This window comes from Castor canadensis, chromosome 6 (assembly GCF_047511655.1).
Source record: "Castor canadensis chromosome 6, mCasCan1.hap1v2, whole genome shotgun sequence".
Classification (NCBI taxonomy): Eukaryota; Metazoa; Chordata; class Mammalia; order Rodentia; family Castoridae; genus Castor; species Castor canadensis.
The window spans coordinates 169077046-169091601 of record NC_133391.1 but is presented as its reverse complement, the minus strand read 5'-3'; the positions used below and the strand labels follow the sequence as shown (position 1 = coordinate 169091601).

At 47.0% G+C, this 14556-nt stretch overlaps 1 protein-coding gene across 1 annotated transcript; it reads left to right on the top strand.

Annotated features, from left to right (window-relative positions):
- The first annotated feature begins 213 nt into the window (after positions 1-213).
- Ropn1l (rhophilin associated tail protein 1 like) lies at positions 214-13802 on the top strand. Its single transcript, XM_020176861.2, has 6 exons — positions 214-311; positions 398-569; positions 3748-3871; positions 5189-5350; positions 11678-11853; positions 13623-13802. Exons 1-6 carry the CDS (start codon positions 257-259, stop codon positions 13684-13686), a joined length of 753 nt encoding a protein of 250 aa, XP_020032450.2. The 5' UTR covers positions 214-256; the 3' UTR covers positions 13687-13802.
- The last annotated feature ends 754 nt before the right edge of the window (positions 13803-14556 follow it).

The window sequence follows — 14556 nt, the reverse complement described above, 5'->3', positions numbered from 1 at the left end:
GAGCAAGGCGAGAAGGTCCTACTAATTCGCCGCTACGTTGGGCGGTGGGAAACAGGTCAGAAGCCCTTAATCTAAGCTGCCCGGCTGGGACCGCGCTTCAGCTTCAAAAGCATCGCGGCCCAACCACGGACCTCCCAACGCGCTCCGAGCGTGCGCGCATGCGCGAGTCTAGGGGCGTGGCGTGCGCGCGTCGCGGTTGCCTGGATACGGCGACGTCACAATAGCTCGGCTGGAGGCGCGAGCTGCGGGGTGTGGAATGTCGCTGGAGGGGCGGTTGGCTCTCAGTTCCAGAGGAGCCAGAGGAGGAGCCGGTAAGCGTCCCGCTGGCCTCCCGGGCCCGCCCGCCCCGGCCCGAGCCCCGCTGACGGCCTCTCGCTCTCCCTGCTCCCTCTCGCAGCGCACCTGATTCTCGCAGGCGGTCGCGGCGTGCGGACAGAGATGCCGCTTCCCGACACCATGTTCTGCGCGCAGCAGATCCACATTCCCCCGGAGCTCCCGGATATCCTGAAGCAGTTCACCAAGGCGGCCATCCGCACCCAGCCCGCCGACGTGCTGCAGTGGTCCGCGGGGTAAGCGCGCCCCGCGCCGGGGAGATCCTCCCGCCGGACCACCGCACTCCCGCGGCCTTGGCGACATCTGCCCTGCCTGTGTAGAGGCCATTACCGTCTCTTGGCCGTGATACCAGAAGTGACTGCAGAAAATGCTCACTTATCTACAAAGTAATGGCGGTTCGATTGTGGAGGTGGACTAAAGCTTTCAAACCAATTGCATTGGGCGAAAAGTTTCCACCTTGTGTTTAAAAAATCACATTACGCCCACTTTAATGAAATTTGCAAAGAAGAATCTTTTAGCGACGTTCCTCGTCCGTTAGGGAATCTCCCAGAGTTAATGTGTGTACTGGTTTGATTTATTAGGATCAGTACTCCTGAGATCAGACTAAAGTAGCCATCCCAAGCTTGCTGTGGGCACTGCTCAGCGGAGTTCGCAGGCGATGGGCCTTCACAGTTCTTTGCAAAAGGCTAACCCTTTCCAGGAACAGGCATTCATAACCCTAACTTAGTTACAAGTCAACAGACCTTGGAAACATGAGTGTAATTTTTTTTTTTTTTAGTAGCGGGTTATATTTTGTTAATCAGTTAACCTTTAGCTGTTGTACAAATGACCTCAAAACTTGACGATTTTAGCTGGTGGCTCAGGCCTGTGTAATCGTAGCTACTCAGGAGGCAGAGATCAATCAGAAAGATCTCAGTTCGAAGCCAACCGGGGAAAATAGTGTGAAAGACTCTGCTGGAGTGGCTCAAGGTGTACACGCTGAGTTCAAACCCCATTTAAGACGGACTGAAAACCATAGGTGTTTATAGTTCTTTAGGCCAGAAGTCCAAAATCAGTTAAAGTGGGTAAAATCAAGGTGCTGGCCAGGCTTTGCCCTTTTTGGTGGCTCTTCTTTACCAGGGCCTAAAGCTGCATTCTGTCTACTCCTTGGCCAATGGTCTCCTCCTCCAGCTTCAAAGCCTACATCTTCAATTCTCCCTCCACCTCCCTGTTCTGAGGACAATTGTGATTGCATGTAGAAGCCATCCAGATCATGCAAGATAATTTTCCCACCTAAAATCTTTAGTCAGTCTGCAAAAACACTGTTACCATGTAACAGGAATTAGGACATGGATATTTTAGGGGTATGTTTAACTGACCAGCAGTGCTACTTGTTCATTCAGTGTCTGCTTTCTGCAAAACACTTTCATCCATTGTTTCTGAAAGATTTCTTCAAGGTAAAAATTACAGTCTCTAGCTTTAACCATTATTTGAGCTTAAATGAAAGATAGTGGGATTTATAAAAGTTTATTTTCATTGTATAAAAAATCCAAAATATCTTTTTTTTTTGGAACATTAAATTTTATTGGTAACACTTTGCAGTTATTTTGAAAGGCGTAATCGTGAACTTTCTGAATGCTCCATGCCACAAACTTTTGAGAAGAGTTTTAGAATCTAGGAGAAAACCCAGGCATGTCCCAGTTTGTACAAGACATCATCTGTTAGAGAAATGTGTGTAAATAAGCTGAGTTCAGAGGACCTTGGCCAGTGTGTAAATGAAGGGTCGTGACAATTGAGCAGAGTATGCCTTGGCCTTGGAAAGATTTGGTAGGCAAAGATTGGGGCAAAAAGCAAACCAGTGAATGTGGAAGAGGAAGCTGATAGGAATGAAGCATCAGGAAGGAAAAACCAACTAAAGACAAATCAAGAAACTGGGATGCATGTCAGAGCTGCCCTGCTGCACTCAGGCTGGCATTACTGTTTCCTCAGGCTAGGGCTCTTTTTGAGTGCAGTCTTTAGGTGACCACATGTCAAAGATGGGACATCTTTCTCCCAGGCTTGTCTGCTCCACTGTGATGTCATTGTGCAAAACTGACTCAAGAATTGGTCAAGGGGTGAAGGCTGCTTTGTCAGTGTCCACCTTCTCTGGACATTTGATGGGGAGGAGGGAAAGTGCATTGTGGGGTGTAGGCCTCCAGGTCTGTTCCCACTAGGTGCCAAGTAGTACCATTCACCTTCTGTTGTGATAACAAAAACTGTCTCTGGAAATCTCCAAACGCCTTGGGTGGGCAGGAGGGAGAAGAAAGTTGCCCCTTGTGAGAACTCTTGCTTCAGAGGCCGCGTGGAGCTTGGTGAGTCCTTTGATCCATTGTGAGGAAGTTTCTGTGAAATGGTGAAACCCTCCTTAGCAACAATAAGGCAAAGCAAGACACCGTCCTTCCACCTTGCCCTTTAGGTCTTCAGGTCCACATCATCTGACCCATGGCTGCCTGCATTTGATTTTTCAAATCATTAGTGAAAATCACACAGGAGCTGAAGTTGTTTAACAAGCATGAAAGCACAGTGGAATTTAAGGGTTGAAAGAGAAAGGGGAAAGACGTGACTTTTCTCTTAGTCTGCACAATACTGATTTACCCCATCTATCTATGTGGATAAATGTTTAGGTTTCTACTTACTCCTGTCTTTTAAAATAGCACCTGTGGCTCTGTGTTTCTCTTCGTTGTGAGTTTCAAAGAAGACCCTGCCTGGCACTTCTCGCCACCACGTGTGACCTATGTGGCCCCCTCTTGTTGCCCCATACTGTTTCTGTGCCCCCTCCCGCCCCCACCATAAGCAGCATTGTCAGTGTTGCAGAAAGGAAATTAAGGGGGGAATTGCAGGCAGGACAAATGGAGGGTGTCAGGGGGAGGGCAGCAGCCACCATTCCCAGTGTGAGAGCTGGATGATCCGTGCATGTCTGATCCTTCCAGGGAATGTGCAGAGATGTTAAAGTTAATCAGCCCGGAAAACAGCAGGGCCAAAGAAGGGAAGACCAAACCCAAACTGTCAAAAGATGACTGTAGCATGACATAGGACCCAGGTCACACCAGGGCCACCACCTCTGTTCACTTTTCAGAAGCTCTGGGAGCCCATGCTTGGTAAGAGTAGCACATGACCAGGGGGCTGCTTCCAGTGCCACCTCAGCGCCCTCTCCCTCACACTCCCAGGAGCCCTCAGTTGGGCCATCATACCCATCTTGCAGACAGGAGCTAAGACATGCAGGGAAAGTTAAATGAGAGCAGAGTGGAGGAACCAGATCGCAAGCCAGGGCCAGAGGGTAGGGGGTAGTTCAGAGGTCTCCCTCCTAAATGAGGTGTTTTCCTGGGGCATCTTAGACACTGCATAACTTGGGGTGCTTCCTGTGTGTTGAGCTTCAGTGATGTCTCTTATTTGCAGGTATTTTTCAGCTCTGTCCAGAGGAGATCCACTTCCTGTAAAGGACAGAATCGAAATGCCTGTGGCCACCCAGAAAACAGACACAGGCCTGACCCAGGGGCTCTTGAAAGTCCTGCACAAGCAGGTAGGATAGCTCTACTCTTGTTTCTTCCGCTGAGCTGTGCCCTGCATGACTTGCTGGTGGATCAGGGTCACCATAACTGCAGGGCAGAGCCACCAGGACCCTATTCTGCAGAGGGCTGTGCACACTCAGTGACTTTCTCCAGCTGAAAGGTCCCAAAGTAGCTCTTCATGAATAGATTTTAGGAAAGTGAAACAATCATTTCTTTTAAATGCAAAATTAAGATAGCAACAGATTCTAACAGACTTAAAAAAAAAAGCATGGACCAAAACCAACAAAAATTCTGAGCATACAAAGTTGCAGGAATGGGGCTTGCGAGGCCCATCCTGAACTGCACATGGTGAGGCGATCCTCTGCCTTTGCAGTCTGCAGCCACAGTGGGCAGTGGCTTCTGGCTTCCTGTCCTCCTGAGAGTGGGGAGCGGTGACCCCTCCCACCTGGCCCTCCAGTGCCTTCTCCCTATGAACAACCTCATGTTTACAGAACTGCATTAATAGATTTGACACCCATCATGATGAGCTCATATTGCTGAAAATGACACCATTGTTATGACCTTGGTTTTAGGAGGGCTTAGTCCCCATTCTGCATTTTGAAGTACTATGCTTGTGTCCAGGGCACACTGAATCCCAAATACAAGACTCCCCCGACCTTGGTGTCTTCAGGCAGACGGATCACCACTGGATGGGGCAGCTTGGGCAGGGCGAAATGCCGTGCAGGGCTTTTTTTTTTTTTATACCAAATATCACTAGCATGTCACAGAAGCTGGCCATTTTCAGAGATTGTTTAAAATATCAAAGTGTTGTGAAGTATTTCAGACAGACAATGGGAATCCTCTACCTGCTATATGCTTGTCTTATGGGGTCTTACCATTATACCACATTTACTTCCTTGTCCTTTTCTCTCTCCCTCTTTTTTTTTTTTTGACGTTGGGGGGTGGCACTGGGGTTTGAACTCTGGACCTCACACTTGCTAGGCAGGTGCTCTACCACTTGAAGCACTCCATCAGCCTTGTTTTGTGTTGGATAATTTCAAAATAGGGTCTCTCAAACTATTTGCTTGGGCTGGCTTCGAACCACAATCCTCCTGATCTCTGCCTCCTGAGTAGCTAGGATTACAGAGTGTCACCTGGCCAAAAGTACTGGGCTGTCTCTGCCTGTGTTCCTCTTCCCACCTCCCTCCCCAGGGCCGACCCAATTCAGTGTATGGTGACAGAGTCCGTCTTCCTGCCCCGGGGCTGTCTTTGGTATATGTTTAAGTCTTCACAAGCATCATACAGTTTCACACTTACACAAATTGTGGCATGCTATGTTTTCTGAACAGTGTAGCCACAAGCGATTCATGGATTTGGCAGACCTTGAGCAGAAGTGGAAGAATTTGTGCCTGCCAGTGGAAAAGTTCCGAGCTATCCTGCAGCTGGATCCTTGTGAGGAGAAAATCGAGTGGATCAAATTTTTAGCACTTGGCTGCAGTACCCTGGGTGGGGTATGTACCTGTAAGCCTCTTCTCCACGATTCTTCTAATTACATGCCTTGCTTAAAAAGAGTTTAGCTTTTAGTAATGAAAGGAGACACTTTCATTACCTTAGTAACTTGGTCTTACAAAAATAACTTTTCCCCTAGAGGCCTATGACATTATTTCAGGCTTTTAGTTATTTTTCAATTAAATACTTAGGAACACCTCAATTTAAAAGGTACTAACTGCTAATGAAATACATAGATACTATTTAAATGAATTTAGGCTTTAGAAGTAAGTGCGCTATAAAGATAGGGTTAGGACTGCTTAACCTCTGTCCCCACTTCCCTGAAAATTAGGGGTTTGGAGAAAGTGGGTGCCATCTCCCCTGGATCATTTTGTTTTCACTGACTGGTTCACTTTGCCATGTTTCCTTCACCTCCAGTTCCCTGCCAGTGTCAATTACTTTTCCTCTTTCCTGCTCTCCTTGCCTGTGGAACACTGTGCGGTCATAGCTGTGGTTTCCATCACACCCCATCACCCTCCAGTGTTTACCTTGTGCCTGTCTCATACACAGTCACATCACCAAAAAGGCAGGGGGGCGGGGGAAGGACTTTTTTTTATAATTGCATAAAAAATAGTAGACAATCTGCTTAATGGTTGGGTTTTTTTTTCACAACTTTCAACATTAGTGATTTTTTTTTTTTGGTTCTGTTTGCAAGTTAAAAGGTTTGTCATTGTTTAAACAACAAGAATGCCCCATATCCCTATACATAAAGTGCTTCTTCAACTTGTAAGGTTGAAAATTCTGAATAACCCTTTTAGCATTGTTAAAAAAATTTAAAAACTTATATTTTGTAAATATTTTCTTTTCCTACTTTGAACTGTGTAATGGCAGTAAAACGTAGCTGTTTCTTCTGTAGAAATGCTTTTCTTCAGAAAAGCACTTTTCTTTTTATTAATGCCTTGATTCTGTCTGCAAAGCACAGACTAGTGCTTAAAAAAAAGGAAGGAAAAATGAAAAAGAAGTTATAAGATGTAAAATTATTGTTTAAATTCCTGTTTTTAATTTTAATTTTTAATTAGCATACATTGATAATACCAGGGGGTTTTCATTGTTATACTTACAGATGTTTATAGTGTACTTGAACAAGTTCGCCTCCTCCATTACATTTCCTGAACATCCCTCCCCCCTTTTTCAGCTGTGCTTGATGTGGGTGTCATTATGCTATCTTCATATGGATTATGTATGTGTATATATATATATATATATATATACGTGTATATATATATATATATGTATATATATATATGTGTGTATATATATATATATGTATATATATATATGTGTGTATATATATATATATGTATATATATATATGTGTGTATATATATATATATATGTAATATACATACATAAAATTATTTTATACTCACGTTACAATCAATCACTAATGAGTAATGGCACAGTTCTGCTGATGTCATCACACAGTTCAGACAATTTAGGAATGAGACATTGGCGGTCTTCAATTTACTAAGCAGGAGAGCTGGTGAGGGATTGGGCAAGGGAAGGCCCAGGCTGGTGGGGGATGTGGGCAGGCGTCCTGTGGGGACTTCTCCTGGAGTCCCTGTCCTGCTGGAGTTTTGAGTGGCCCTGGGAGCTGAGAAAAGAGCACGGGCCCCTCCACCCTGGGCAGGTACACAGTTTTATTTCACTCCTTCTGTTCAATCTTTGGCCCCCAGAGTTTGTAACTGATTAAATTCATCACCTCGCTTCACAGCCACACTCATCTTTGGTTTCTTGCCTCTAAACTTAGTTGTGAAATTTTGGTCTAGATGAGAAACAGCAGAACAATTCATGTTTTTGGATGCATCTTCTTAATTTCCACTTCCCTAATCATGAAAATTAAGCTGTACATAGCAAACAAAACTGAATCTGTTTGGAAGATAAGGTCCTTTATCCAAATACAGTGTGTGACACTAGATGGAGACATTTCGTTAAGGGAGAGCTCCACCTTCCAAACTGAGTAGACATCAGAAACAACACACAACCTTTTGCCTTCTTCCTAGGTCACTTTGTCCTTAGGGAATAAATTGATGCCCAGAAGCACATGTGGTCACTGTACCCTAACTTAAGCTGCCTTTGGCAGTGGCTTGCTGCCACCTGGGACTCCTTCCTCAGGTGCCAGGGACTCCTGTCTTGGTTGTGGAAAGCTACTGCTACCCCTCTGCTGGACATATGGGCCCTAGACTCAGGGATCAAGTTCAAGTGTGAAAGCTGATCCTTTCCTCTCGGGAACCAGTGAGACACCTACTCTGCTCTGGCCTCACCCCACCCTCAGAGTGAGTGTGAGCTCTCTCAGTGCATGCCACAAGGGTGGCCAGTCTCTTTTGGAGCTGCATGTGGTCCATGCCAGCATGTCTATGTGACTAGGGTAGCCTTCTTCCCATCATTTGGCATCAGAGCATTTGTTTTTATGCTTTTATTTGGGAAATACCTTCCCAAAGGAGGAAATGAAGAAGCGTTGGTGAGAAGCAGTTGGTAACGGATTACTGCCTGCTGATGCTTTTCCAATGGGATGCTGTCTAATTGGTGCCTAGCATGGCCGTGGCTTAGGACAGATAGGCACTCGGCACTCTTAAATTTCTCTTAGGAGTTGTTGTAGTCAAATAATTGAGTTTAAGATTTCTACAAAGACTAGGAGACTACTTAAATTTCTGAGTCACATCTCATTCACCATCCCTTCATTTCTTCATCTCACAAATACTTACTGAACACTACTTTGTGCTTGGCCTTGCTGTGGTTTAGATATGGTCTGAGTGTCCCCAAGAGTCCCTGCAGTAAAGGTTTTGTCTCTAAGGTGGACAGGCAGTGATACATCCTGGCCTCTGGCTGTGGGAGTTGTCTCTGCGTCCATGTCAGCTTCCCATGCATTGGCCGACACTGCCGTCATGGCCCCTGCATCCTTTTCCGCTCCATGACATGTAGCCTGAGCGGCTGGCTTCCCTCAAGAGCCACAGCCCAGCCCTGGCGGGAAACGCCTGCTGATTTTGGCCTCCCACCTCTCCCTGATGCAACCCCCCAAGCATGTTCTAAGTTAGTAAACCTATGGGGAGAAGCAAGTAAGGCAAGACTGGAGGCAGACCAGGAGGATCACAGTTCAAAGCCAGCTCAGGCAGAGTTCACAAGACCTGGTGGAGTGGCTCAAGTGGTAGAGCACCTGCCTAGCAAGCATGAGGCCCTGAGTTCAAACCCCAGTACTGCCAAAAATAGACAAGTAAATAAGTAATGATAAGAAGAGTCTTAGGCTTTATAAAAATGAAACACTGGGTAGATACCACTGCATTCCCTCAACCACTGGAACCCTGAACACAAGCAAGCCCACCTCGGGAGTGCAAGGTACCATTCGTATTTTTATTTCCATTCTCCCAAAGGTGCCCAGGGAGGTGTGAGGTGTTGCTGTTCTTCAGAGGCAGTTTTGTCACTATGAGCTGTAACCGAGAAACTGAAACATCCCACACAACTGGCACAAATCAAAGGCCCAGGAGCTAGGAGATGCCTCCCTGCCATGTCTTCCCCACATCTCCACTCGCATTTCAGATGAGGCAGAAGTACTTGGTTAAGAACAAAGCTCAGCTTTGCTGGTCACCTCTGCCCAGCATGCACTCCACTCAGCGATGGACCCAAGGAAAGGGTCCTTTGGCTGATGACCAAGTGACTGTCCTGCCTCCAGTCCTTTGGAATGAAGGCACGTGTTTATGAGCAACGTAGCTCTCGGTACAAAGTGAAGCAAGATGCTTTCTAAGTCCTTTAGGTATAAAAGGCACTGCAGATCTTACTGTCACAAACATTGACATTGGTAATGTCATTACGCCTTTGCAGAGTCTGTGACGATAGAGTGTTTTAATGTTGCTTTCATTAAATACCTCTTCCTTGGAAGCCTGTGTGCACCAGCAACAGCTCTCATCTGCCTGCTGGCCGTGCTGGCCTGGGGTCCCTTCCCCACCTCAGCCTCCCCTAAGCTTCGCAGGCCACTTGTGTCAGATGCAGCAGTAAATTTCAACATGACACATCTTGGAAAAGTTTCACAAAAGGAGCATGGATTGTAAAAGATGTGATTTTATTTTTAGCAAATCCTCTCTCTAAGGCAGTCCTATAAAGAATGACTGCGCCTCCGAGAGGCGTCTGCCTCTCTGCAGTGATACAATTGATTTTGCTAAGCAGAGTGTCATTTGGCCCGCTTAGCTGGACTGACACCAGAACTGTGCCCACCCCTGCGTCACACCCTGCCAGGGCCATGAGTGTGAACAGGGAAGCAGGTTTCCAGAGTGACGTGTCTGATGGTGACAGGGAGATAGTTCTGCTCAGGCCTCCCTCTTCTCCAGATGTTTGGTCCTGGAATGTGGCAGCATTTCTGTCTCTGTCCCTGCTTCCTGAGACAACCCAGTGGCCATTAGAAGTGGTAGAACATGGTGGTCCCAGATCATGGTCTCAGGAGGCCATCACCTGTCTTCCAGCCCTGGCTGGATTGCCTTGGGCAATGAGTAAGTCTCTCTGGGCTCCATGGTTCCTCTGTGAGCTGCAGATAATGACAGCACCTGTGGTGGTGACTGTAGGTCAAGCTTTAAGACGGAGTCTGGCACGTGACAAGCACTATCCCAGTGCTGGCTGCTAGCCGAGTTCTCCCCATGTCACTCTGTCCAAGAACCTCATTTCAGTACCTTAGCCTCATCCCTGGCTCTGAGTGCTCAGCCACCCTCATTTACTCCTGCAACAGGCACTACTGAGCCAGAGGGTCTGGGTGTGACTTTCCACAGCATTTTCCCTACATCTGCCACTTTCCCATGGGGACTGAGCTCTGCCCATCCCACCCACTATGGCTGCAGCCCACCCCACCACCACTGTGGCCCACCCCACCATGGCCACCCTCTTCCCACCCCATCATGACCACACTCTTTCCCACCCACCATTGCTGTGCTGTCTGTGGTCTGCAGATGGCCTTAGTGACTATGGAGCAAATAAGGGAATAAATGTTTCTCTGTGTGCCTGTTGGTGAACAATGTCACACCCATCGACCCTGTGGGTTTGCCTCCTCCTCCAGTGCTGAGCACAGCACCCCCAGGCAGATTCCAGTTAGTTGCTCTGATCAGGACAGGGGCCAGAAAGCCAACCTTGGGATACATAGGGGCACGGTCCTTTGGTCCACCTGCAGGATTAAAACACCTGTCCCTCATTGTACACAGGCCAGGGCATCAAAGGCTGCAAGGCGTGTTGTCCTAGTATGGGTGGAGAAAAGGTAACTTGAGCTATATATTTGCTTTTTTGAATGACAGCAATTTATCATTTTGGGGTTTTTTTTCTCCCCTTTAAAAAAATCCATTCTTGTGCTGGTGGAGTGGCTCAAGTGGTAGAGCCCCTGCCTTGCAAGCATGAGGCCCTGAGTACAAACCCCAGTACTGCCAAAAACAAAAACAAAAACTCCCTTTTTCAACAAGGATTAACTGAATCAGTTGGAAGGCCATGAAGTACCTTCTCCGGAACCTCTGACCTCAGGAAAGCTGTGGCCCATCAGCTGACCACCTCAGGGCTTCAGGAGAGGTGGGATGCTCTAGAGGCATCACCGTGCTGGTAGGAGGGCTTCTGAACAGGTCCTCTCAGGCTGCAGATGGAGGGGACAGGGGTGCCAGCAGGATAGGACTGCCATCTTGTTGAGGAGGCTATGCGTGAGCATAGAAGGTGCACAGGTGACAGGGAAGGAAGGCCTGGGGCCTCCTGGAACTGACAGCTGTGGTGCAGTCTGCATGAGTGAGGGTGGAGCCTGGGAAGCAGGGGTATCGGCAGGTGCACAGGCCACTTGGTAGGCACACAGGACAGGCCCTCAGCCCTGCCAGCCCTGTCCTCATGAGGCACCTTCAGTCCCTCAGAACGTCCCTGAGTGTGTCTGTAGGCCTGACAGGGCTGTGCTGGCCTAAGGAGTTCCTAATTAAAGGACATAGGTGTGGCTCCATGGTGGCGTGCTTCCCTGGCATGTGTGAGGCCTGGCTCCATCCCTGGAAGCACAGGAATAAAGTTCATCCTTAAGGATACAAATGCTTTCTCTTGTCTGTGACAGCCATTCCCGTTCCAATAGAAAGCTGTGTATGATTTGACATTTTTCCTGGCCAGTAGCATCCTAATTAAGCCTCTCCTTTTTATTTGGCCTTTGGAATGATATGTCACCTGCCTCTCAATTCAGGTGGAAAGTGCACTTTTGTAGAATTGGCGTAGAACATGCTTGCTGTAATTATTGCTGGTGTTGGCTTTAAATCTCAGTGACTCCAAGAGTGATTGTCCCCCCCCACCCATGGTGTTTCTAGTCACTGAACACTGCCATGAAGCACCTCTGTGAGATCCTCACAGCCGACCCTGAGGGAGGCCCTGCTCGGATTCCCTTCGAGACTTTTTCCTACGTCTACCTGTACTTGACCGGGCTGGACTCAAGCATTTCTTGCTCAGATACGGAATCCTATCTTGCTTCTTTAAAGGAGAATGTGTAAGTAAAACGCTCTCTGGGATACAGGTATGTTGACCTTTGGAGAATTTCCTGTCTCCACGCATTTCTCTTCTGAAAATGTCATGACAACCAAGCCTGCCCTTGGTAGAAGGTAAAGACCCAAGGTGTGCCTCAGCTGAGCTCCTCATGGAAAGAAAGCCATCTCTCATCTGTGGTTCAGACTAGGGCGGAACTTAGGTTCAGTTCCCTCCTTCCTTCCTTCCTTTCTTCCTTCCTTCCTTCCTTCCTCCCTCCTTCCCTCCCTCCCTCCCTCCCTCCTTCCTTCCTTCCAAGGTTTGAACTCAGGGCCTTGCGTTTGCTTAGGCAGTCGCTCTACCACTTGAGCCCTGGGCGCTTTTGATTCTTTTCAAAATGACCCTTGGATTGGTGTCATCTTTCTCTAGTAAGTGGCCTCATGTGCCGCACCCTGTGACTTCCCCCCAGTGCCTGTGCTCCGCTGATCTATGGGATGCTCAATGATTGTCCTGATCTGAAAGGAAAAGAGCATCCCTTTCAGAAGTTCCTGTTTTCTTTTTTGTTTACTTTTGTTTTGGGACACAGAGTTTTGCTCTCTAGCCATGACTGGCTTTGAACTTACTATGTAGCCCAGGCTGGCCTGGAACTCATGATCCTCCTGTACCAGTCTCCTGAGTGCACCACAATGTCCAGCTTTCCTGATTATTTCTCAAGGTTACCCTTGGGAGAGTGATACCACGGCAGTCAGTGGGCGGGTAGTCAGCATCAACCAATATAACAGCTGCCACAGAGGCCAGTGGTGACCTGGAGGACAGTGAGGATAGACACTATACTACAGCAGTGCCCAAGAGATGAAAAGTGTAGGCTGCAGCCTGTCCTGAATGGCTGTAGTGATGGGGGAGCTCCTGGGAAAGGTCTCGTGCAGGTGTGACCACTAGAGAAGTGGCTAAAGATTAAGGAGGGCACTGAATGGCTAAGGGCAGGTGTGGACTTAAACCAGGTACCTTATGTGCTCTCACCATGGAAAACCTCCACCTGCAAGACTCAGGGAAAAGCCTAATAGATCTGGCTGCCCGAGTAACTATGTTCAGGGGCCAGGCACAGCTGTGAGCTGGGCTGGAATCCTGAAGCCTTTGCTCCTTTAATGGGGAGGAAGTGTGCAAAGTGACAAAGTGGCACAGCATGGTAATCAGTGCCAGAGTCTGATCCCAGGCTGCCTGGCTGCTTGCCTCTCCCCTCTCCTCCATCACCAACTTGTTAATTAGGCTTCTTCTTACAGTGGGAGTGATTTCTTCCGTGGTGCTGCATATTTGGTAATTCATTTATTCACCCTGTGATTCATCCATCCATCCATCCACTCATTTGCTCCCTGCTTGGATCTGAAACACTTCGGACCCCTCCATACCTGTGGAAACTGAGGCTGGACAGTTAGAATGACCACTTTCTGTCACCAGAAGGACCCTGGTGTGGTGTGTTCTTGGTAACTTCGTCCTCAAGCCATTGGTAGTCCCTAAGGGGAAGAATAATGACATAGGACTGAGCTTTTCACCCAGAAACAAATGTACAAAAAAAAAAGAAGGCTGGAGAAGTGGCTCAAGTGGTAGAGCCCCTGCCTAGCAAGCATGAGGCCCACAAAAAAAAAATGTTTTACTTTTGGTGGTAGGAGTTAGTGGGGAGAGACCACAAGTGACCAGTTTGAAGGTAACCTTTAAAGCTGTATAGCATTTTGTAAAAATTGTACTAAGTGTGCTGTGAGAAGTTACTAATCGTGTCTCCATCTGTTTCCAATTCAGAGAATCTAGAAAGAATGGCATGATAGGAGTTTCGGATTTCTTCACTCCAAAGAGGAAAATTTAGAAAACTTTGAAGAGAAATCTCTGAAGAGATAGACCGTTAATACAGAGGAAAACACATTTTAATGTCAAAATAGTGCTTTTGAAAACTTTGGCACCAAATACAATTTGTCATTATGACTTCCATGTGTGGTGTGGGTTTTCCCTCAGTGAAAACTTAAAGTGGTGATGCTTCATGGGCTGATTTACAGTAAGAAGCCCGTAACAAAGAGATGATTGGTGTTAGTAGGATAAGCTACTGGAGATTGCGGTTTGCTTTTCCTCCCCACCAAGCTTGGTGACTTCCAGGACAGGCACATGGATGGCTGGAAACCTGTGGAATAAGCTGTAGGGAGCTGTGAATAGAAATAAGCATCCAAGATCTTTTACTTCCTCTCTTTTCCTAAAGTCTTCCAAATGACTGTACCATGGAATAAATCTTAGATTATTTTTCTGAGAACTTGGAAATGACCTAGTCATTGGCTCTGCAGATTGGGCACCATGCTAATACATGTTACCAGTGCCCAAAGCATTGCAAACCCCCAGGTGCTGCGAAATATTTTGTGATTACCCAAACAAGTGTTTCCTCCTTTGCACTGAGGAATATGGAATATGCTTTTCATCTAGATGCTAAGCTTCCTTATTTGGCCCTTTGATCCCCTTCCAGAGAAGGGACAATATGTCATTGTACGATTCATACAATGACAACTAACTTTCCAGAGCAGGAATTTTTAAAATTTTACAATTTTTCAATTTCTATCAAAACTTTACTTTGCCAAAGATGTTAAACAGGCTGGAGGTAGAGCATCGACCTAGTAATCCCAAAGCCCAGTCCCAGTCTCACTGAAAAAAAAAAAAAAGCATTTCCCTTTTTTTTCTCAGACACCTGAGATTT

Excerpts from the sequence above, each read along its gene's own strand:
- Ropn1l (XM_020176861.2), top strand. The coding sequence starts at position 257 with ATGTCGCTGGAGGGGCGGTTGGCTCTCAGTTCCAGAGGAGCCAGAGGA. Across the intron at positions 570-3,747 it reads GTGCTGCAGTGGTCCGCGGG|GTATTTTTCAGCTCTGTCCA; the intron begins GTAAGCGCGCCC and ends TCTTATTTGCAG. Across the intron at positions 11,854-13,622 it reads GCTTCTTTAAAGGAGAATGT|AGAATCTAGAAAGAATGGCA; the intron begins GTAAGTAAAACG and ends TTTCCAATTCAG.